A 25,440-nucleotide genomic window follows, 5' to 3' on the forward strand; every position below is an offset into this window, starting at 1 on the left:
CCCCATTCACTACAAGTCACGACACGAATACCAGCCATTTTCCAAAACATTCTATGGTGTTTCACATTTTTGTCAATGCATTTTTCTCACCTGGTTTCTGTTGCTTTCTGTGTGATGTGGTACAATAAAACAGTCAGCTCGCAGAGATTTGTTTGAGATAGGTCACAACAAACATCATGATTCCTTTAAGCTTTGTCAGACTGGCATTGCGGTTGCATTGCAGCAAAAAGTAAACAGAATCTGTACATTAATTTAGAAACCTTTCCCAGATCTGACAGCGTAATAGCTCTGCATTCACCAGCCAAATAATACACATCATGTTTTTTCATTGGATATTTACATTTCTTTATTTTTATCACTGTAGAGGTAGACATAATAGGCTGTGTTATATCAGTAACTATGCTTATTTATATACATTGTGCATGTATATGTGCTGTAATCAAAATCAATGAAGCGGTTTTTCATAATTGGCTTCCTTCCTTTCAAAGGATTGTGGTAACACATCCATGATAAATGGTCTAAAACAAGACAAAAGTGCTGTCCTCCAAACAGCCCTATAAATTCATGCAAACATTATTGTTTATTCACATATTCTCCAAAGCAATGATGTAATAAATGCACTAACAAATGCACACAGCACATTACTGATTATTAACAGTTGATCATAAATTTGCAACCAATTTACATTTCCAATAAGGATAACAGCATCGCAGTTTCACAGGGCATTGACGCACAAAATGGATGAATTATTGTTCCCAACAGATCCATTCTAGAGAGAAAAATATAACCTGAGGGTTATTCTCAGTACTTTAAACAGAGAGTCTGTTGACTGCTTATCCATGATATTATTTTCTTAATGGAACTATAAATATATTATGATTAAAAGCATTGAGATTTGTTTCACTCATTATCTAGTATGTAGTTTTATTCTACCCTTCTTCACGCCCTTACCTCAAATATTTTAAAAAATGGAGATTCTCCTGATGACTGCAAACATGAGCCTCAATATGTGCTTGTCTCTTCCCTTTTCAGAACTGCACGGTGTATAACAACTCAGTCATGGTGTGCCTCGCCCCATCGGTGGCCGATTCAGAGCTGGGATTTTCGGAGGCCGGCACAGGCCCGGACGAGATCGGCTTCTACATGGACAATGTGAATGCTCTGGTGGTGGTGAACGAGACATTCAGCTACTACCCCGACCCCGTGTTTGAGCCGCTGAGTCCCTCCGGAATACTCGAGCTCAAACCCACATCACCACTCATTCTCAAGGTCAGAGGTGTTATTTGCTCTGTACTTGCCCGTACTATCTGGTTGATTTTATTATTCCTCTGATCTGTTGTTTTTAGCATGGATACAATGTTGCCTTTGTAAACACGTATTAACTTGACAGGGACTCGTTCTGCGATGCTGTGAAGCTGCGATGCAGCAGAGACTCATATCTTCTGCTCTCAGACAGCTTTTGCAGTGGGAATGAGGCTATTGACATTTACACAGAATGTGTCACATTTGCTTGGTGTTAAATCGTCTGGATTTCAAGCTAATTAATTCCTCACACCATATTCAGAGGACGATAAATGAATCACTTGCAAATTGAAATAAAAGGTTATCCCTGATTTTAAGCTATGGTGGGATCAGCTGCTGCTATTTGCCAGAGCATCCCCCCCAACTTACAGTGAAGCATCAGGCCAGGTGCTGATTCCTGTTAAGGTTTCCATTTGGCACATAAATTAAGAGGCTGAAGCTTCAGCTGCATGTCCTGGCTTGACAGTCACCATGCTCACCAGCGTATCTATGTAGAAGAAAATGTAAAGATGGAGAATATGCTTATAAGGAAACAGATCAGACAGTTCTTATATCTAAAGGACTAATTGAATTAGATTGCCAAACATAATTATATCTAGTTGTTGCTGTGTTTGAATACAGCTACTAATGTTACATAGAATCCAGGACTGCATCACTTCCACAAAATGGGGAAAAGGAAAGGCAAACAATAACAGACAAGGAAGAGTTAAAAATACGAGATCTAGAAGAGCAGCAAACCTTCATATGTAGAAATATTACACTGAAAGAACATGAGAAAGCTTGAAAATGGATGTGTTATAGACAACCGGACAGAACACTGGGTACGTTAGGCAGTGTAAAGGAGTTTCCAGGCGGAGTAGTAGAGTGGAAACAATGACTGATAAGATAACATAAGATAAGACAAAACTGATTGATCCCACACCAGGGAACCTCCCGTATTACAGCAGCAGACCGGTCAGAATGAGGTGGACTCATTGAAGAGAATACAAATCTAAAAGAAGTCACCAGAATAAAAAACAAATTTTAAATATAATTCCTCAATATGTACATAAACACCTTTGACTACAAAAAATATATTGTTCTTATTGAAAGAAGTATTTCAGTAAAGTGCAGTGGTATATGATCATTGCACAAGAGTATAAATGCATAAGGTAATAATAAGATAGGAAAAAATAAGAACTGGAAATTTGATTAGAATGTCTAAATAAAACAGGAAACACTGCTGTGCAAAACACATAACCTCATGTCTTAATATTTGGTATAGAAAACCTACAAATTTCACCTCTAATGTTGCTGCATTTATTTATATTTTTTTAACACCTAAGAAAAGACAACATTCCTTACTCCTTATTTACCCAGCCAATATCACTCTTGCACACCACCTCTACATGTGAAGTTATCCAAACCTTTTTTAATATTTTCTTTCATAACTGTCATTGATTTTTATGTTTAACACTTTTTTATTGTTTTTTTTGGTTAATCACTGTCATTGATTTTGAACAGAGTATTGATGTGGAGCAGGCATACAAAAAGTCCCAGCTAGTGGTAGATAGATAGCTTTTTAGATGACTACAAGAGTCTCAAACATATTGAGCCTATCTTGTATTAATAATGACAAGTACACACACACTCACTCACACAAACACACACAGACACTCAGCAGCAGTTTTTTTTCTCTTATTAGAAAAAAAAAAGCACTCAAATGTGTTTACATGGTCTGTGAGACGGGGAGGAAAAAAATCTCACAGATTCATAATTGAAAGCTGATAGCAACCTGGCTGATAGTGCGCACCTTCCAAGTCCTATTCCCGTCCTTCAGTAACTAACAGCAGCTTCTTTGACTGCGGTCCTCCTCTGCGGCCCGGAGCCCTCTTAAATAACACTGCCTGCAATTTGTGTAATTCATTTCTGGTGCCGCGAGGGCAGCGTGGAAGCACACAGTCCCGGAGTCCAGGAGATTTGGATTCCGTTGGTTTTCATTTCCATCAACAGTGATTGGACTCAAGTAAAAGGAAATTAATTGGCAATTTTTGAGTGGTTGACTGTGCGTGTCATTATGTGATCACACCGTGCTCACCTGAAATGTTTAGTCAGAGCGACTGTTCGAGAGAGGGAAGTGGAAAACATAGCGATGAGATTGGAATCAGTAAATAAAGCTGGGCTACTCCGCGACTTCAGAGATATTGTTTTTAAATTCCACCTCACACAAGTAAATGTTGTACGTGACGCCAAAGCTAAAGATTTCATACTGTACGCTGCTATCAGTTCCTCCTTGTCAAAGAATAAACGTTTGTTTGCTATCATTGCTAAAAAGGGAGAAACATGCTGCCTTGATCATGAGTGTCACTGTGTGCCGAAACGTCCAAAGAAAGTAATATGGACACACAAGAGACCTGGAAGAAGTGGGCATTTTGGTTTTGCTATGAAATTGTAGGACCAACATTTCGAAAATGTAGTCGATGTGGACTTTGCACTATATAGGTGTAAAACGGTTATACACCTTTTACCTAACCTTGACCTCTACACAATAAAGGGACAATATAATATAAATCTATTGTAGAGCAATGTTACATTTGCTCAGATTCTTTTGTTCAGTGCTTTTATCTTTTGTTTGAATTTGCCTTGACTCGGTTGTGTTACCACAGTGTGTCACGGTGTTTATTTCCATGAAGAAATTGAAAGCAGCATAACCAGTGTAATTTATTTCTTAAATGATAATTTATTAGCAAAGAGCCTCTCAGTAATTGTCAAATCTCCTGCTTGGCTTGTTGGTAGAACTGCCTACCTCGTGGAAGCACTGATGAGATGGACAGAAATGCAATTTGGCAAGATGGGATGTGGGGGTAGCGTGTCTCAGATCACGCACTGCGCTCGCCACGCAATTAATTTCTCATCTGAAGTGCCGGGTGTGTTTTTAGTGAGTGTGTTAGCTAGAGTAAAAAATATTTATCTGGTTGTGGTGTGTCCTGAGTGCTTTGCTGTGTGTGTTTGTGTGTCTTTGACAGTATGGCCCGGCGTGATGCTTCTTGCCTGTTGTGTGTATGTGTGGCAACAGCTCCGTGTGTGGCTGTGACTTGAGTGCGTGTGTGGCTCGAACTCTGCATGTGTGTGTGCGTGTTTGCACGATGGAATGGGATGCATGTTTACAGGGTTGCAGAGCGGGGCTGGGTGGCAGCCTGCAGAGACGATGGGATTGGAAAACGGAGTCTGTCTCTGCGTCCCACTGCTAAGCCAGCGGGACACACGGCAGCTATCTTCCTCTCTCTCTGTCTCTCTCCATCTCTCCCGTGCGCCTGCTATAGTCCCCACACATTTGTCTACCTCTCTTATAATCTTCCCTCTGTTCTCTCCGCTCCTCGCGCCCGCTCTCCTGATGTTTTCTCGCCGCGTTTCCTATCTGTCTTCTTTTCTTTGTATTCATTTTTCCCCCTTATTGTTTTCTCACCGTTACGTTGGGATCCCTCTTTAGGCCCCACAGAAGTGCCTCCTGTCTGTCACAGAGTGGGGCTCAAATTGGACTTGGTACATGGAAATGAAAAACTGGAACTGAAAATGACAAATGTTACAAGAAAAACACCTTCTGTGCAGACTTTGTGTGGAATTCAGTTTCATGGACAGAGGAAAAACAGTTTTGGTGCATGTGGGGGAGGGTTCTGTGTACCACCTGAGTATAAGTCAAGTATATATACATCCAACATGGGTAAATGCTCTGTATATATTGAGCACTTTTCTAGTCCTGATAACCACTCATGCACTTTAAATTACAGATTTGTTATAGACCCATTCACACACATAGTAGATAGTGCATCCTTGTGAAGCACTTCATGTGTCACTCAGGGTCAATTTGAGCTCCAGTATCTTGCCCAAGGACACCTTGGCATACTCAATGGGGGAGATGGAGATCAAACCACCAACCCTCTGGTTAGTGGACAGCCTGCTCTACCTCTTGGGCCACAGTCAACCAATTTCATGTTTTGGTCGTTTTTTTTGCCCGAATCATCAGCATTTTTCAAAATAAAACAACAATTTTGAAGATTTGATGGTTGAAAACAATATAAAATGTCATTAAACCACAGTCACATAAGCAAATGTACTGGCAATTCTATCCATCGTCAAAATGGACTTGATCCCTACTAACAAGTGTTGTGTTTGTATTCTAAACCCCATTGCTATATCTTGTTTGTGTGCAATTGAGCTCCATTACTGTCTGAAACTATAAGAACATTCGTCATTGTGATAAACATGGGCGCTGTAGTTTTGTTGTATTTCATCCTGCTGCTGTATTTACCAGAGCATCAAATGTGTATTCATCAACAGACAGAACTACAAGCAGCTGCTTCAGGAAATCCCTTTTAAGAGAAAAGATGAAATAAAGATCAATATCATCAGTAAGATTTTTTAACAGTAAGAAAAATATAGAGCATCGAAGGCCTTGTCCTTTAAGTCATTTTTAATTGAGCACTTGACTGTCGGTGAGTAATTTCTCTCTGGCTCGTATTCATTTGCAGATAATTGAATGATTTCATTAGAGGAAAACGATTAAAGTTTTACTGAACAACTTAACTGCTAAGCAATTAGCAGTTAGAGGGTTACACTTGAAAGTCGTCCTTTCAAGAAAAGGTGTTGATGGTATCTCATGATCACTTCTCTGTGGGAAAATATGAGCTGAGGCCGTCTCCTACCTCTCATGAATTTGTTCTCGTTTTGTGTTTAGGGTCGTAACCTGATCCCAGCGGCTCCGGGAAACAGTCGCCTGAACTACACGGTGCTGATTGGAGAGACTCCCTGTGTCCTCACCCTGTCGGAGAGCCAGCTGCTGTGTGAATGGCCCAACCTCACTGGACAACACAAAGTCACGGTCAGACCAGCGCTCTGTGTCCTCTGCCTCTTTATCTCTGTCACTTTGACCTGTCCTGACTTTGCTTAAAAGTTGCACTTTTCTGTCCCATTTTGTCCCCGTGTGCACTGAATTGATTATCTACACAAGAATTTGATGTTATGAGCTGATTCCTTAATATAATTTCTTATCTTTCTCATTCATTAAATTATTTAAAATTTTTATTTTAAAAGCAATTTTCTTGGAAAGCAAAAAAAAGACAGCATGGTCCCAGTAACTCATATTTATGAATATGAAACATTGGAGGCTGACAATCTCAGCCTTTAATGTCACTCTAACCTTGTCTGTGAGTTATGAGAATGACCCGCTCGTGTCGCTTCTAAACGATTCCGGCCGACAAATCCGGGGACACGCTCCACTGAGCATTCACACCGAGGCTGCTGTTAAATATGTAACGCACAATTAACATGTTGCTCTTCATTGGCCTTGAGCGGGCCTGTTGCTGCTGAAACAAGGCAGTGGAGAAGTTGAGTTCAGTCACGGGAACCAGACTCCTGATAAATGTCTGTCTAAGAGCCAATCTTCCAACTGTTCACCGTTGCAGCGCTGTTAACGTGCACATCCGTTAAGTGTCTGAAATGTCACGTCTCACAGCCACATTATATCCTCAACATGACCACAGTGAACCTTTAGACACGTCTGCAGATGTAAAACCATGTTCCTGTCTCTCTGCTGAAGTGTATCGGTGCCAGCAGCTGTGCAGGCGTCAGCACTTCTCCACTGCAGGTGCTGCTGCTTTTGGATTTGAGTGGTTTTCAAGTCCCCTCAGTGCCATCTTCATTTTTCATGTATTTTTATTAGCTTCCCTTTACTTTGAGGGTGTAGACATTTAATAGTGCACAGAATATAATGTACCTAACCCTCAGTAAATCCACCAGCCAATCCTCCACCCACACTCCCACTTTAATCAAAGCTGCACACATCACCGCTGCTCCGTACTTATATCTCCATGTATTAACACCGAACTTTGTCTCATTCATCATGTTTTAAGATTTCTGCTACGACAATGGAAAGATCTGAATAATCATGTAAATGTAAATGTTTGAATTATACCATCCACACTTAATGAAGAACCTGCAATGCCTTTACAAAAGAATGAATTAAACAGTGCGAGGGTAAGCCTAAAAATATATCATTTGCCCTGCATCACATCAAGTGCAAGTGTTATCACACATCTGTAAGTGAGAGACACACATCGGAAAAGAGGAAACAGCTTGACTAACAGTTTGCCTCCGGTGAAAATCAAGGGTTTTAAACATGTTAAATTTTCCATTTTGTGCACATATGACCCTATATGAGGTTAGGGTGTCCTCATGTTCTTGTGAACGCGATACGTTGGTAACACCCATCTGGAATTTCATTACATTGGACACAAACATTCACTTCGAACCTCAGATATATTTTTTAGATTAGGTCGCTATCTTAAAATTTTGACTAGTTGTCACTTAAATTCGATTTCAGTGGTCAAAGGTCACAGTGACCTTATCTGAATCTGTAAATACTGAATCAGTGTGTAGACTGAAGCTGCAGTGGTTGTTAGAGGAATACAACCCCAGTGCAGTAATTCTATTTTTATCTACCAGCATAGGGTCATACCTGCTCTACATACTAAAAAACTGCCAAATAATAAGAAACCTGCTCTTGCCAACTCAAAACTCACTTTCCTCGAGTTATGCAGAAACATAAAAGGTGGTATTAAGAATAGAATTGTTTCTCCAGGATGCCACTGATATGCAGACACTAAGCTTGTCTCTAAGCTTTAATCCAGGAACCTCGTTCTCTGTATAAATCTCTCTGATGTGCAAATTTTGTCCAACTCTCAGCAAATCCAAGCTAAAGCATCATTGCAGCATCACTTAGTTCTACTTCCTGTTTTGTATGTGAAGTGAAGTAACTGTAGCTAGCTTCTTTTTTTTCTTACCGCCACCCACAGTGTGAATGATGCCGCTGCTCCATCCATTTGCAGTCCAGAAATGTTTAATAGAGCAGGAAGTAGTTCAGAGGAAAGTCAAAGAACAAGCGTGCGATGGCGTCCCGCGGCAACCATTCAGCTTTACTTGTCCAGAGTGGTGAGCTGTCAACAGACGGCAGATCTGAATTCCCTGATTCACTCTGACTGGAGCAGACTTTCAAAATCAGCACGCAGCTCCTGGGGCATCTGCACAGAGGAAGGTCAGGTCTCCTTCAGGCGACACGGCATGAATATATTTGGATGTTGGTCTGAATTTCCCGCCAGAAAACCCACTCAGCCCCCCCCCCCAGCTTTAAACTTATCACCAATCTTTATGACATTTACTCACCGCCAGCTACCGCCAATATACCTAGAAAGCCACTGACAGAACATCCATGTAATTCAATATGATAGCTCTCAACGGAAATAGCCAGCTCCAAGGTGGAACTCTCTTGAATTTCTTCCTTTTTTTTAGCCTCCCTTTTTTTCTCTTTTTTTTTCAATGAAATGTCATGTCGAATATCGGAGTGATGCAATGTGGTGGCGGGGGTGGTGGAGTTAGTCCTTCGTTTGACAATAGCCGAAGAAAAAATAGAGCTGTCTGTTCTTATCTCTTCTGCTGCTGTGTGTGTGTGTGTGTGTGTGTGTGTGTGTGTGTGTGTGTGTGTGTGTGTGTGTGTGTGTGTGTGTGTGTGTGTGTTCTAGTGTGTGTGTGTTACTACATGCAATGTGACTGTGTTTGTGCACACAGCTGTGGCACAATAATATTCCCTACTAAACTGACCTACATGCATGGGACCCCAATGGGTGTCCAGACATACTGCGCTTGTGTGTGTTTGATTTGTGTGTTGTTGTACAGTAAGAAGTGTTGAGTGTATGCGTCAATGTGTCTTTGTGTGTCCCCTCAGATGCTCAGCTGTGTGTTGGCAGCTGTGCACCTCCCTCGAGTTTTCGAAGAAACTTGTTTGTTGTTTTGGCCTTCAGCTCTTTAAGTTCCTCCATCAGTCCTTCAGTCTGTCGGAAGAATAAAAATAGAAAAACGCCTCGAAAATGTGTCACCAAATTCTACTTATGCTGCGTTTGAGTCATTGAAGGATACTTTTCCCTCTGGTTAATTGCACCAGATATGCCAGTGACCTCTGATTATATAACACGTATTAATTTGCAATGGGCTTGGAAAGTAACCCTATCGCTGAGTTTCCCAAATCCAACGTGACCTTAACCTTCTCTTCCTCCAGTTTTATATGTTTAACCATTTTTCAAAAACAAACTTGTTGAAATCTCATGAATATTTAAATCAAAATACCTCAGCTCACAGCTTTTAGTTTCATGTGGACATAAATAGAATAATCAGTCTAAGTTCCATTTTATGGGACCTTTGAAATGCATATTTCCCTGACGTTGTTATAGTTGTGTCCTTTACCTCAGAAAAAAAAGCCCAGATGTTGGTAATAACCTTTCCACTGTCTCTGCTCTGTTCTGTTAATGGAGTCGTGTTCTGTTCAAGTGTCCCAGGAAGTGTTGACACTGTCTGACAGTGAGCACAGCATGAACAACACTAGGACCATGACAATGAATCAGCTAAATGTAATTAAGTCATCACTAATTTAAACATTTACACCTCTGATCTTCCTGCTGTCAGAATGTCCTCAATAAAAAGGCGTGAGAGGAAACGCCCTCCCACTTTTAGATTTAAAACAAATCCCACACCCTGCTGACACTGACTTCATCATTTGCTCTACTTGCTGTTCTTTTTTTTGGGATGTGTGAGCTACACAGAATGATTTAACATATAATCACTTGCATTTTCGAATGTAAATCGAATATTCACTCGTTATAGTTCTGTTGTGTTTACCAGCCAGTAACTGGTCCTGTGGTTGGTGGGCAGGTACATAGTGGGTTTATCATAGCTGTTACATTGACAGCAGCTGCCTTATGACATCGGTAACATAAGATGTGAGGGCGAATCCAAACAATAAAATGATATGCTGTAAAATCAAAACAATAATCTGGAAATATCACATTCAACCAATGGAACTGTAGAGTTGGGTAATGGTGCTCTGTGGGTGCATGGCTGCAGAGCTGTTTTTAGACATGAACTTTCAGGGAAATCTTTCTGACTTTTTCATGAATTTACCTGTCAAACATGAAAAACGCATCAGCAGGAGATTCTCCAGTCAGAAGTCCGCACAAACACAGAAATCTCCAGAGCATTCAGGCGAGGGGTGACCCAGCATCCAGGGGGCAGGACATAATTTATCATTTCTGTGGAGATGTTAAAACATTGACTACGATGCTCATCGCCTGTCAAAGATTACATCTCTGTCTCCTACGTGTATGACACTTCTTTTTCAACCTGAGATCTTAGTATTCTTATTTCCAGTTTCGTCAATGCCGCTTGTCAGAAACGTCATCAACACACCCACTCGCTCTCTATGAAACCTTCGGATAATCTCCTGCTTTTTTCAAACATTGTCTAGAGATTTTACGCGGAAACTGGCGGGAGAAACTCTGCAGAATGTCCGGAGCAACTGACTCAGAGATTTGGGTTGTCACACACAACCCCTCTGGAAAAAGTGTAGGAGATTATCCAGAATTCAGTGTATGTCTAAAACCAGCACAAGTGACCCATTACACAACCAATTGTTGTCATACAAAAATGAGGTCGATCAAAAAAAAAAAAACGGCTCTGATAGTAAAATGCATGAAGTGAGCCTGTGATATTCTGTTGACAGTTATTAGGCCATAAAATGAATCCTGTATGATGTTTATACTGTCTAGACAAAGACTGTCTTTCATCCATCAGTCCATTGTCATCTAGTATTGTACTGTAGGTCACCAGCATATCTCAGAGCCAACATACAGAAACAACCTCACATCCACACCTATGCTAGAGAAATAATCTAACCCTGACCTGTCAGTTCTAAAACTGTGAGAGGAAGCTGGAGGACCCAACCACCGTGCTGTCCTGCCCAGTTGTCTCGCGATCTCTTGAAATCACACATTTCCGTTCCACAAACTGATAAAACAAACTCTTACTTTAATTGTCTTCTCGTTTAATTGTCTCCGACATTGTAAATTCAATTTGTAGGTTATGACTACATTGATATTGATTTAACAGCTCCTCTGTTTTCTTGTTTCAGACTTTGATAATGATAACATGAAAGTGCACTTACAGAAACTTCAAAGGACATAATCGCACCTCATTTGAATCTGTTATCAACCCCCCTGCAGGATCGCTTGATTTGACGGATTCCAGTGCAGCGTGCCTGTGTGTGTGTGTGTGTCAGTGTGCGTGTGTGTTATTCCCCCCTCTGCGACAAACTGTGCTTATGTAAATGTAGTTAGTCAGACAAAAAAAAAACATGTGTTTGACTTCCCATAATTAGCCAAGCTCCTTGGGGAGATATTTAAATGCTGGTGATTACGTTTTTTGATTACTTATACTGTGTCTGGGTGTGTGTGTAGTCTAATAAGTGTGTTTTGAGTGTTTCTATGTGTGTGTGTGTGTGTTTGTGTGTGTGTGTGCGTGTGTTTGACTTTAACACCATCGGCTGGTTTAACTTTGTTCATATACGTGTAAGAAATGAGAACATCAACAATTACCCTATTCCAACGCAGTGAACCAGGTGCTAGTGCTGGTTCGGAGCCGGTTCAACTTACAAAGCTTTTAAAGACCAGTTTGATTTTCCATGTTCTAGAGCCACTTTAGAGGCTTGTCATTTCGTCAACATATGTTTCGCTGTCTACATCTCAACACCTGACCCACGAGCTGGCAACTATTATGTATCATATTATATTCAATGTGTTCATTCATTCATTTATTTAGTGCAGCCTTACTCTGCTTGCTCTCCTCTCTCTCGCTTGCACTGACAAACACATACACACACACACACACACACACAAAAACACACTGAAAATGTTTAAATGTTGATTTGTTTGTAACGACCGCCACATGATCAACACTGATCACCACATTCACACATACTCACCGTGTCATCGGACACACGTGTAAACTCAAGGCGATTCTTACTTTTAGACCTGAAATGAGTTGGTGCCAAGTGTTTTATGGCCAAGAGCCAGTTATTTGGCTGACACATAGAACTGGTTCCAGATAAGACACTGGCTTCAAACTGGCCCTGGAGCTGCCTCGGTGGAAAAGTGGTACAACAGAACATCTGTGTTGAAAACCCACTTACTGGGGATGTGCAGACAATGCAGAGGAGAGTAAATCATTTAAAGCACTGAGCAAGTTAACTTGTGAGATCTTCATTATCAAAGGCCTGTGAAGCTGCTCCCCCAAAGGCAAGACTGGAAAAAACCTTTACCAGTAATGTTCAAAGCTGAGGGGATGTAAGACTCCTGTGTATCAGCCTGACAGAGATCAGCTTGTTTAGCACAAGCACAGAACAGATAAACATTTAATGAAGCTTGTGGTATAAATTGGGTCAACCAACTTTTCTTTCAACAGACCACCGCTGTTTGATCTCTTCAGACCATTATTTTCATGTGACCACTGCCTGGTTTTTATGACTTACTGGGAAGTGCTGGCTCACATTTCCAGAAAATTTGACAGAGGAAAGTAAATCAGTTTTAATTTCCTATTCAGTGGTGGAACTGCTTTTGAACAATGCACTGAACCTCCACAGCCCTATGGTGAATGACTGTGTCACTTTATAATTAAGGAGTTACTGGAACTTGTGTTGTTTTTTCTCTCAATCATTTAATATTTGTTGCATTTGTGTGTTCAGATCCGTGCTGGGGGGTTCGAGTACTCCCCTGGGACTCTTCACATCTACTCAGACAGCCTTCTGACACTCCCCGCCATCATCGGCATCGGAGGGGGCGGCGGCCTGCTCCTGTTGGTCATCATCGCTGTGCTGATAGCTTATAAGAGGAAGTCAAGGGACGCTGACCGCACACTGAAACGTCTTCAGCTCCAGATGGACAACCTGGAGTCCAGAGTGGCTCTGGAGTGTAAAGAAGGTAGGTCACAGAAACAGTGTACACTGTGCTAGCCACAGCTTTTAATGACTCTACAGTAATTTTGATTAATATCTTTATTAATGTAAAACAAAAAACCATAAAATTCACTCAAATGTAACAATTTAACTGTTGTAGAGAACATTAGATATATCTAGATAATATAAGGAAACAAATAAATTATTTTGTTTTTGGGTTAAGACCAAATGAGGTGTTAAAGTAATAGTTTAATCTTTTGGGGAAAACAATAATTCTCGTTCGTACCATTGCTATGCTACAGACAAATACACTTTTAATCTAAACACTGACATGACACACAGATTGGCTGGGAAAGCAGAGGGAAAAAAGGGAGGTGTTTTCCAATATTTTCATGGATCTCTTCTGAATAACCTTGGATCTAGATCAGGGGTCTCAAACTCAAATTACCTGGGGGCCGCTGGAGGTAGTATCTGGGTGAGGCTGGGCCGCATCAGGTATTCCACAAAAAAAAAAAACTTTGCTAAAAAAATCCAAACTTCTCTAATGTCATTACTAACAGTTATTTAACTTCAATGGGTTCTTCTGAACATGAATAGAATATTGAAGAACACGAACAGTTCTTGTAAACATGGCTTCTCTTGCCTACTTCTTGCTGCCAGAGACCTGGCAGCGCTTTCTCTCACATAGCTGAGCCACATTTGGCTTGAGGGAGGAAGCAGTTGAGACCCTCAGTATGGCTTGAAGATGATCATCAGTAAGCCTGGACCTGTACCTGGACTTATTGAAGTTCAAGGTGGAGAAGAGCTTTTCACACAAATATGTGCTCCAAAAAAGGCACATGGTCCGCTTGAACATTCGGGAAAGCTCAAGGAAGCTGGGGTTCAATTCTCACAAAAATTGCCCCAGCTTGTCTTCCTTTCCACTCACCTCCCTGAACTTGGCTTTGAGGTCAGAGTTGCACTGCAGGCCAATGAGCTCCATTTGAAGCACAGGAGGGGCATCTTGCACATCAAAGGAGAAGGGATCCGCAAAATTTTTGTAAAAGTCGCTCTGTGCGTCTTGAAGTCTGCAAATCTATGATCAAATTCCTCCTGTAGCCTCACATTTTTCTATACATTTTTGTGCTTACTTTGTGCCGGCGTGTTGGCTTGCCTGCGTTCTGGGACTTATTTGAGCAGATCCGGTACCTCTCGTATCGAAAAAAATATGAACATTAAAAAAAGTTTTTTAAGAAATGATTAAAATAAAATATAACACTATAATGTAATCACTAGAAAATTACGGAGCCCGTTGACATCGGTGGATGAATTACTAATTTGTGGCCACGCAATAACAAGATAATCGAATAAATTATATATAAAGCTTTCTTAACAACAGCATCACAATTTCATAAAATAATAACAAATGCAGACTTCTAAGATGAACCAAAATAACTAGCACATCGTCATGTACAGTCCGTGGCTCGGTGCGTAAATGTCACCACCAGAGGATGAGGGAATTTAAATCATTAAAATTCATCCACACATATCAGGTGTAAATAATAATGTAAAACAGCCCAGACTGTAAAATGTAGATATTAGCTCAATGACGTGTTATAAACTGCTGCGGTTTAGAATAATCTGTCTGCGTAAAGAAGCTCCCAAAACCTCACAGCGCAGCGTGTGCGTAAAGGAGCCGTGGTGTCCCTTGAAATTGCCTTCAATTTAACAAATTGTGTGTGTGTGTGTGTGTGTATGTGTGTGTGTTCCGTTCCGCTGGACACAGAAGTCGCCTTTGCTCAAGACGCCACTTTATTAATCACTGACATAAAGACTGATACCGTCACTGCAGTATAGCCTAAATAAGTCCCACTGCATTGTAAGTGGCATGTGTGTGCTGTTTTAAGTGGCGTTTTATGTGCGTTCCGGGACCTGTGCTCGTCGTACCTGCGCTGTGATATGTACTTAGCGTTCCGGCACCTTGTGATTTATAAATGAAGCACTGGATACATCATGACCTGCGCGAAAGAGGGCAGAAAAATATGAATTTCACCCTCCTGCACCGCACATCCAAAGCCACTCTTTTCTCTCCCGGCTCTCTCTCTCACTCACTCTCACACGTACACACACACACGACCCCGCCCCCCATGTCACACACTTGCATGCTGCGTTCACTGGTCAGGCACACAGTAGGAAACCAGAACATCATAACATTGTCCCACACAGCAGCTAACAGCGGAGCTGCTACAATGTTTGTGCGGGCCGCACTAACATTAAACTTTCATATTAAGGTGGAGGCCACAAAATATCGTCCCGCGGGCCGCAATTGGCCCGCGGGCCGCGAGTTTGAGACCCCTGATCTAGATGGAAAAATCTGGCATGTTCAGGGGACTGATATTTTAATCAGGAGAGACTTATATAGCAATGAATGAGAACGAGTAAACTAGAATGAAAAATCATTTATTGTCATCATTTATTTTGAAATAGTCTGTAGTGCCAGAGCAGTGTTATGAGTAAGAAGCTTCTGATCTTGAGGAGACTTTCCCTGGAGCTCAGACACTGGTGGTGATGATGAGGGATGAAGCACGGAGTTGGAACGTCGAGGATGACTAGGAATCCCGAATTGAGATGGTGCAGGGGTCGCTCAGATTCGCCCTGCTGAACTGACAGCGGAGAGAGAGAGAGAACATTTTAAACTCTGACAGCTTAAGGTTGATTGGCTCAAAGTGAGTGTGTCAGGATTTGGTTGGATAAAAAGAGGATGAGCTGGTGGAGCCTAGGAAGAGCGGGAACTGTGCATGTGACTTAGGAGGTTATGAACAAGAAGGCGGCCTATCTGACTGAACGTTCACTTAGCTTTATTTATGAGTATGTCAGTCGGGCGCAGATCTAGTGAATATAGATGTGGTTTCATAAGGGGACTTGGCGGAGGTATGAACTCTACAGGCTAACATTCTAACCAAGGGATCGTTCTCAGAGAGATGAGAGATAGAGTGGGAGAGACAGCCTGCTGGGAGGGAGGGAGAGGGGCCTTATGTGAGGTCACACTGTTAGCTGTAGTGTCTGATGACTGATGTAGGGACAGTCCAGCTGTTTACACTCCCTATAATGACACAGGCACACACAGTTATGGTACAAGGTTACAATATGATTACAGCACAGTCGTGACACAGAGTCACGGCTCTTTCAGCCACCAAGGATCAGCTGTCAGACAAAACCCACGGCAGCTTTTGATTTAAAGTGCGGCAGTTTCAAGGAGAGCGGTGCAAGGTCACGTTTTCAGAAAGGTGTTCCCACCTCGTCTGAGTATCAAGACATTTTTTTTGTTTTTCAAGACACAGGACAGAAACAGGAAAAGTGATGATTTTTGTCGATACAGAAAAAAAACATTCAGTTTTCCAGGAAGTAGAACATGAATACGCCTGCAACACCCCCCAGTTGGCCCGCTGAGACGAGACTGTGTGTGTGGGCGGAGGAACAGATGAAGGGGGCGGTCTTCTGTGTGCGAGGTTGGCTGCTCGCTACGAGGAGTTTTCAGGGGGAAGTGACAGGGGACGTCAGGCTCCGTCGGCCGTGAGAAGCAGACTCTCATCTGAACTAGTTCATCATCAGTCAATTAGCTACATTATAGAAATGACAACTGCTGAATGGCAAGTGTCACGTTTTAGTTCAGGAGAGATGATTTTTCTCAGATGCTGCACGACCAAACGAAATGCAAATTGAGCTTCAAATAAATGAACGGGCAAAGAAAAGACTTTGTGTGGAATTTAGCAAGAAGCAAAAATGTATACACATAAGGAAATAGAGTTGGAACCGATACGCTTTTTAGAACACCATGGGATGTCACACAAACAAATTTCTGTTACAAAACGTACGCTAACACAATGTGCACAAGAAGTTAAAATATAGCGTCAAACTCTGTCCATACTATTATTTTCTGCAAATCCAAAGATTTTTAAAGACTCCAGCATATGGGAAACAACATTTTTTTCAAACAAAGGTCATGCGGACAACTAGTAACCTAGTTTCTGTATATTGGATTGTTATTTTGTGTATTTTTACTGTTGAGTGTGTTGTAGTCAATTTACCTTAAACACTGACTTCAACTATTGGATTTAAGGTTTGACAGAATAACCCAATCTTACCTTTGCAAAGATAATTTCTTCAGAAATGAAGCTCATTCATTGAATTTGAAATGGTTGGTATTTTAAATTAATAAACACACCAGTACACCCATTGCTCTTCTTGTTGTACATGGTCTCACTCAGTTTGTTTCTGCGACTGACTAAGAAAAAAAGGGCATTTTGGGAAATGGCCACAATGGCTGCAGTGACAAAGTCTGGCTATAAATCTAATTTTATGAATCCTGATGTGCTGCAGTGTTTCTGTCTCTATTATTACCAGACCTTTTATAGCTATAACCATTTACTTATTTAAGTAATTAATGAAAGATTGTTTAGAGAATAGAGGAACAGATGAAACACAAGATGACAGAGGGAAGTGGAGACAATAACAAACAGGAGAGAAAGCATGTTCCTGAATATCTAACAATCCATTTTTCCATCCTTCTCCTTTTCTCACCTTCTTTACATCCCTCTCCTCTTTCTCTTTATCTCCCATTCTGCCTCTTCTACTTTGCCTCTTTCTCCACATCACTACTGCACTTTCCACTTCTTCTCATTTCTGACCTTTTACCTCCTAATCTTTCGCTCTTCTTTGTCCCCTTCACTTATGTCCTCTATCCCCTGGATTCCCTTTCCTCTCTGTCCTACCATCCTCACTTCAAAAACTCATGATCTTTTTTCCTCTCCTTTCTTCTTTTTCTTCCCCTCATCTTTCCTTCATCTCCTCCGCTTTATCCCCCTATCATTTTCTGTTGTGGACCAAGCAGGCCAATTACAGCTGGGGGAAATTATGCATGAAAACTCATCCGTCGCTCTCTTAATAATTATCCACTCATGCAAGTAATTGTCTTCCAGGAACTTTGTTTTCTGTTTCCTTTTTCTGCTTTTTTCCCTCCAGGCTGCTTTTCACTTTTTCATTCCATTGTGCTGGAGTCCTTTTTGACAAAGATTGAATTTACTGAAGTCAAGTCACACAAGTACAAATTCAGTTCCAGACACGTTCAGCCTTTTCTTTCAGTGGATTTTTCGTCTAATTGTCACATCCAGATTTATTTTTGGAAAAATTAAAGTCAGACAAATACGTATTTTGGCTTTTTCCCGTTGCTTTCTCTACATGTCTGTGACTAAAATGAAGTGACTAGCTGATCCTGGGTGGGGTATTGTGCTTTAATGGCTGTCTATCCCTGTATTCCCATCATGGTTCTGTCTAGTCTGCATTTTACTTCTCATTTATTGCCTTTGTGGGACTCATTATGGTGTTTATTTTTAAGCCTTACTGTCTAGCCCCTTGTTAAAGACGCAGACACTGAACCTGAAATGATGCACTGTTGGTGTCTATCAACAGTTCCTCTCCTTATTTGTGTCAGGCAGGTTCCCCATCTGACACATTCATCCTGTTTACAGTGCTGTCACACACTGTCAGTACAGTCTTGGTTTGTGATTCTTATGTCCACCGTCCATCTTTGCAATCAGTGCCATTGGTGAAGCATTACAGAATTACCCTCTGCTTTTAATTACATGGGATCACAAGTGTTACAGATTGATGTCATCAACTTAGATGAACTTGTCACTCAATGATTTAAGCATGAGCTACCGCTAGCTTACCTATAGTGCACAGGTTCCCACATGGCCCTTCACATTTCCCTATTATAACATAGGCCCGTTTATATATATATATATATATATATATATATATATATATATATATATATATATATATATATATATAAAAATATAAACCATGTTGCAGTTGCTTTTTTTAGGCATGAACCCCAGAAAATGGCTGGAAATGTTTTTTCTGGCTCAGACGCAGCGGGACAATCTCGGAACATTCAGACAAGGGGTGGTATCTTGATAAAGCATGCAGGCTGCATGATAGGACAAAAAATCAACAGTGAAAACCAGATTTTTGTTTACTGCACATCAACAGCTGCATTGGTACAATCACGAAAAGCTCTATAACCTCATCTTTTAAAGTTTCATCTTCGTAGACATCTTTTACCTTTATGGTACGTCTTTATTGTCTTTTTACTGCTGCTTTCTCACAATGGCAAAGTTTGACATTTTCCGATATTTAACTATCGTGCTGAAAGTAAAAGTTTCAGATAACCTTTGGAGCCACTGACTTGGACATTGCATTCTCACATACACTGCCAAACAGGACCAATCGTAGTTTGATGTCTTTAAGATAACAAGCTAAAATAGACTGCAACAATAATCTAGTGTATTTATAATTTATGAAAGATAATAATATAACGTCTGGAATGGAAACAGAATTGTGTTGTTGGTAGACGAGGTACGTCAGAGACACCATATAACAAGAAGCAGCACACTATGAAGATGCTTCCACAGTGGCTGTAAATAAAATCAATGCCAGATTTATTGTAGTTGTTCGTTTGCCAAAGAGAAGAAAAAGGAAAGACTGTTACAGCATCCTACCAAAAGTTAAAATGTGAATAATAGTAGAATAAAAACATTGAAAGAAAGCAGGTGCAAGCTCAGCTCTGTGTCTATACTGCAGCCATCTAGGAGCAGCCAATTTAAATAACCCCTGGAATTCCTCGGATTTTACAGTATATTTGCGAATATTGATACTTTTTATTCTTAAATTTCTATAAGTTAGAATGAAAGTGAATCGATTTTTGTTTTATCTTTCACGTCAGTCCAAAATGTCAATTTCAGGAGCTTAATAACTAGGTCCTTCTAGCAGAAGGTGTTCAGTGGCAGGTAAAAATGAAACTGCTTGTTGTGTCTACAAACACCCTCGATCAACACCAGAGTTTACAATGACAAGAAATTAAGTGCTTACACAAGGGATTAACCTCTATGCCTCTACTTCATTTCTTCCCATGATATGTTTATATAATGGGGAGAGATGAGCAAGTATGTGTAACCCCCATCCGCAGTCTGCAGGTGGATGCTGGGGTGGTAAAAGAGGAATGAAAAATCTTTGCAGCTCAAAGAGGGCGCCAAATTGGCAGGTTGTGTGTTGTAGAGGCTTGTGGAGAGTGAGACATGTCACATTATTAGAGCAGAGCAGCTCAGTAGGACAGCCTGGACTAGCTCTCTCCCTATGCTCCAGCTTTTAGTTCCCTCAAACAACAAGACCATTTGCCATCGGTCAGTAACACAACTTCACATGTTAAAGGTCACCACGGTTGAACTCGGAGTAAGGATTCATGTCACCATACTGATGTCACTGAAACTAGTTAATGTCACCACTACAGAATTCCATCTTTTAAGATGCTGATGGGACTATAGGAGTTTGCATAATCACTTTTAAAAGATCTACAGGCAAATTCCAAATCAAATCCGTAACCGTCCTTTATCCTGACATCTCCCTTTTTATTGTAGCTTTTGCTGAGCTTCAGACCGACATCCATGAGCTGACCCAGGAGCTGGACGGGGCTGGGATCCCCTTCCTCGACTATCGGACGTATGCAATGAGGGTCCTGTTCCCTGGGATCGAGGACCACCCAGTGCTCAAGGAGATGGAGGTACGGGTCAGTACACCACCAACTGAACTTGAAACGGATACCAACTAACCATGAAGAATCAAACGCAGTAGAACCAAATACTAGGCCGGCAATGTTCAAGGTACATGCGTTGTGGTTGCTTATAGCTGCGACGAGAAGTTGAATCCAGAGAAGTATTTCGGAGAAGTACTTTGAAATTTGGATTTAAAAGCATAAAAAATCTCCTTCTGGCTTAACAGCCCTAATACTTCTGTAGCCATTATCCCATGACAGTTTTCATCAAAGACGGGCACCTCAGAAAAAAATCTGAGGCAAGAAGAACTCCACACATGGTTCACCTAAAAGCGATCGCATAGCCTGTATTTCACCTACTTTATCTGAATGTATTCAGCTAGTCTCAATGAATGTGGAGGGGTTTTCGGGCACCTTAGTAGCCTCATTAGTTGCCTCTCATGGGACAAAGGCATGTTGTGTTCTCATGATGTCTAGAAGTGGAGTTTTAAAGTAAAAATCACCAGAAATTGTATATAAGAAATACAAGAAGATTATAGAGATGTTAGAAATGATAGAGTGTAGCAAACGATGAGGGCAAAGATAAGAGGAGGATTAGAACACAGAGGGAGAGATAAGATCCACAGTTACTATAATTGTATTATAGATCGTTGTTAATTTATTAATTAAGGGAGTACATAGGACTACCCTGCTGAATTGAGATGCAGCGGATTTAGAAAGACATCTTATACTGCCGAGGGAAGTGAAATTAATAGTACGTCAACAGAGACGACGCTCCTCCAAAGCTAAAAAACCCGAGCCAAGTTTGTAATCAGCAGTATCATTAAGATGTAGTATCTGGTGCTGCTCCATTGACTTTGATTGGAGCGCTGACTTTCTGAAGTCGAGGAATAATTTGTTTGACCTTTTACAGCTTCATTTAATCGTTCTAATCCAGAGAGTGGATTTATATTCCTATGAAAAAATAGAAAGACAAAAAGTCCTCTGGATTTTTATAGTTTCCATTTGTGAATTTAGTGATTTATCCTCTGCTATTTTTGGCGAGGGGGAACATAAGTGATTACTTAAACACAAAAGAGTTATCCTTGGACAAAGAAAAAAAAGTAAATTATGGTTTCCAGCGGACACTATAAAGCTATAACTTAACTAAAAAGAATACAGAGTAATTAGATAGTGTTCTCCAGCAGGAAGGTAGCTGAGGAGTAAATCTACTTAAACTCAAACGTTACATCCATTTATTTGCTTTACTGCTTAAACAGACAAATATGAACCCTTGTGAAATATTGTATTCCAGGTTCAGTATTTATTTAGACCATGAGTCTCAAACTTATCAGATCTAAATCCTTTCAAACCCCGTTTTAGATTTAATTAGGCTTTCAACATTTACAGCTTTGTAAATAATTAAAACATTTAGAATCTGTAATTAGTTCTGCAATTATTTTTATTGTCTACAAAAAACAGATACAACCTGAATATTGTCATAAAGGTGATTTAGAGTGAAACTTCGAGTTCAACTTCAACTTTATAAGCTTTGGCTTATCTAGGTTGTTTTCCTATGAGCGACAACTCCAGTTGCATCACTCACATTTTTGTGACAGAAATTGAAACGTAGGCGGCCGGTGCTGAAGCGACTGTGTCTGAGGACCGCGATGGCTCCGAGCCTTTCAAACCACCGGCAGTGTTACATTTTTGATTTATGCATGAATGTCAAGATGTAGAGATGTCCAAAATGATTGACTCTACATAAGCATAAGATGCAAGATGTTTTGAAACAGGAGGAGCCATTATAAGCCATGTTCATCCCATAAATGCAGAGTTTCATCAAAAAACACATTAGTATCTCAATGATATGTAATCTAAATACTTCATTTAGGAAGGAGTACAGAGAGGTGAAGATGTCCAGGCAGAGTTAGAGAGACTTTCAGCACAGAAGAGACAGGCAGCACAGAATCAGGAGACAGGAACAGGCTTTGAATTTAAAAAGAATCTTTCTGCCTCTGCTATGACAAAGTCAGGTTCTCCGGCTCCGCTCTCCTGTCTGTACATTTCCCCACTCAATTGTAGGCGGGCACAGATGTGAAGGGATCTTATGTGTTTGATGGTTAAGTCTAGACTTCCGTCTTTCTCCCTCTATATTTCCCACAGGGATTGCTGGCTTAATCCAATGGCCTGTGCAAACCAATGCTCCTAGATTTATTGCTCTGTGTGACTGCTCTCTCCTCTAATCTGGACAGCCACGCTACACACCAGTTATACTCTCTCCTTCACACACACACACACACACACACACACACACACACACACACACACACACACACACAGGACATCACAAACGTACGCGGCTTTGCGGAGAGCTGGATGTGCCCTTCTTGAAATTCAGTAAAGACTCTGCTATCTGCAGTTCTGTACTGTATGTACATGCGTCTCTCATCTCATTGCTCCGACTCTCTTCTAACACACATTCGCATCACACTGATTTTCCACCCTGGAGGCCCGAGAATCTCATTTAGCCCTTTAGAGCGAGGCCCTGACACTTTATAATGGCACATCGAATGAGAGAGAGAAAAGACGTTACAGTGGCACAAAAGGATGACAATAGAGAGCGCGAGAAAGAGGGGAGATGGAAATGGTGTGTGTGTGTGCGTGTGTGTGTGTGTATGTGTGTGTGCGTGTGTGTGTGTGACAGAGCCCCACAATGACAAAGAGGAGGAGAAATTAAAATGGATGAAAGACCAGTGATGTGAAACAGTCAACAATAAATGTGAGGGGGAGATTAGAGCGCTGAGGAAGAAGGAGGGAGTGAGAGACAGCGAGGCGTCTTCGGGGGGGTTAGCGTGCTGTTGATGAGTAGTGACAGGTGCCAGCCACTGGAACAAGCATGGTGCACCTCTGACACCAATGCTGACGAAAACCGTCCTGCTATGCCCCCGTGCTTCTTCCCAGACAGAAGAAGATCTCTGACATTGGGCTGATTGAACAGATAAAAAGTCGAGAGTTTCCCACTGACAGCGGGCTGTTGACGTGTTGCTCAAAGATTCATTGAAGAGCTTTCACGTATCTGAAGCAAAAGCTGATTCAGCAAAGTGGCAAGAAAACACTCAGAGGGACTTAGCCAATAAATAATAAGCATTTGCATAAATTATTGCATTGCAGAGGTCAAATAATAAGCAGAATGGAGAACACCATTTTTTCTTTACACCTGGCAAAGCCTTAGCAGAGATCAGTGAATGCATGTGGTGCTTTGTCTCTGTACCTCAGCAGCTATACAGCAAAACAATCAGGAATTTTAATATATAGAGAATATCTTTATAGTTTCTGTTCTAACTTGTCTGTCTCTGTGTTTCTCCAGGTTCAGGCAAATGTTGAGAAGGCACTGACACTGTTTGGCCAGCTGCTGACCAAGAAGCACTTCCTGTTGACGTTCATACGAACCCTGGAGGCACAAAGGTATCACACTTCCTTTCTTTCTTTAATACTTGATTTGATGGGATTAAAATAACAAAGATTAAAAAAATACATGTATGTGCAGGTCAAAGGAACCCCTTCAGGCTTATGGTAGGAATCTCATCTAAGGAAGCATGATGAACAACTGCATAAATCATGCAATCCATAAAAGGCTTACAAAAGACAAACAACATAGACAAAGAAATAACAATTAAATGAAAATAAACAATACACTAAAAGTGTGTGTTATTTGTTATTTATTGTTCATATGTGTCTAAGTGTAAACACATGCATACAGACAGCTATAGTCATTTTAGATAGTTTGGTTCTCAAACATCTAAATATGTTCTTATTAATATGTTTTCCCCAACTTTTAACAATGTGAATAAACAATGTCTGCCACTTTTGAAAAGCAATGTAAAAGCAAAATAAAAGCATTTAATATCATAGTAGAGATCATGGTAGACTCCTGGTTTTGGGATAAGGATCATGTAAATGAAAGGTTCCATTATGAAATCTATGGTACATTCATTGCAGTATATGTAACATGATGCTGTATTTTGATGGGAAGCTAGATGAGAACCAACAAAAGCTGTGACGAACGTTTGTGGAACAGTTACATGGAGAGTGTCAATGTATTTCCAGGTCTTTCTCAATGCGAGACAGAGGCAACGTGGCTTCTCTGATCATGACGGCCCTGCAGGGGGAGATGGAGTACGCCACTGGGGTCCTGAAACAGCTGCTGTCCGACCTGATCGACAGAAACCTGGAGAGCAAAAACCATCCCAAACTGCTGCTCCGGAGGTGAGGGAGACGTGGAGAGACTGAGATAAATTGTAGACTAGATACTGGACATGTTCCAATTTTAATAAGATGTTTCACGTCTCATCTCAGTCCTTTAAATTGAACCTGCTTAAAACTTTTGCTGTGAAGAAGGACTAGGTATGAGAGCAAAAAAGATTCTTACAAGTAAACCCACAAACCAAATCCTAGTATGCGTGCTACCATTGAAACCAGATATTGTTAAATGTTTATTCTGAATGAGTCTTGTAGTGATTTGTAATGTTCCTTTTTATCAACCTGCTGTAAAAACTGGCCACAGCATAGATCCACTGCTCGTTAAACTGTCCATTGACGAATCTATTTTTCTCATTATCATCCGTCACACGGCACCACATAAGGCAATTATAGGAAGGGAACTGTTGCAATAGCCATAGAAGTTTTGGACTTCTTTAAAGATTTCTCCCTCCACAAATGAGGCAGGGAAGTAAAGCTTCTGTCAGCTTCACTGATG

At 40.9% G+C, this 25,440-nt stretch overlaps 1 protein-coding gene across 1 annotated transcript in view; it reads left to right on the forward strand.

Annotated features, from left to right (window-relative positions):
* The window catches only part of LOC133005651 (plexin-A1-like), a 216,688-nt gene that overhangs the window by 170,076 nt on the left and 21,172 nt on the right, over positions 1 to 25,440 (forward strand). Inside the window, exons 17-22 of the mRNA XM_061075400.1 lie at positions 1,033 to 1,269; positions 6,017 to 6,160; positions 12,902 to 13,136; positions 20,569 to 20,717; positions 24,052 to 24,149; positions 24,792 to 24,950. Of these exons, the coding sequence (XP_060931383.1) occupies positions 1,033 to 1,269; positions 6,017 to 6,160; positions 12,902 to 13,136; positions 20,569 to 20,717; positions 24,052 to 24,149; positions 24,792 to 24,950 (1,022 nt within the window). The remainder of the gene's footprint in view (positions 1 to 1,032; positions 1,270 to 6,016; positions 6,161 to 12,901; positions 13,137 to 20,568; positions 20,718 to 24,051; positions 24,150 to 24,791; positions 24,951 to 25,440) is intronic.

This window comes from Limanda limanda, chromosome 7 (assembly GCF_963576545.1).
Source record: "Limanda limanda chromosome 7, fLimLim1.1, whole genome shotgun sequence".
Classification (NCBI taxonomy): Eukaryota; Metazoa; Chordata; class Actinopteri; order Pleuronectiformes; family Pleuronectidae; genus Limanda; species Limanda limanda.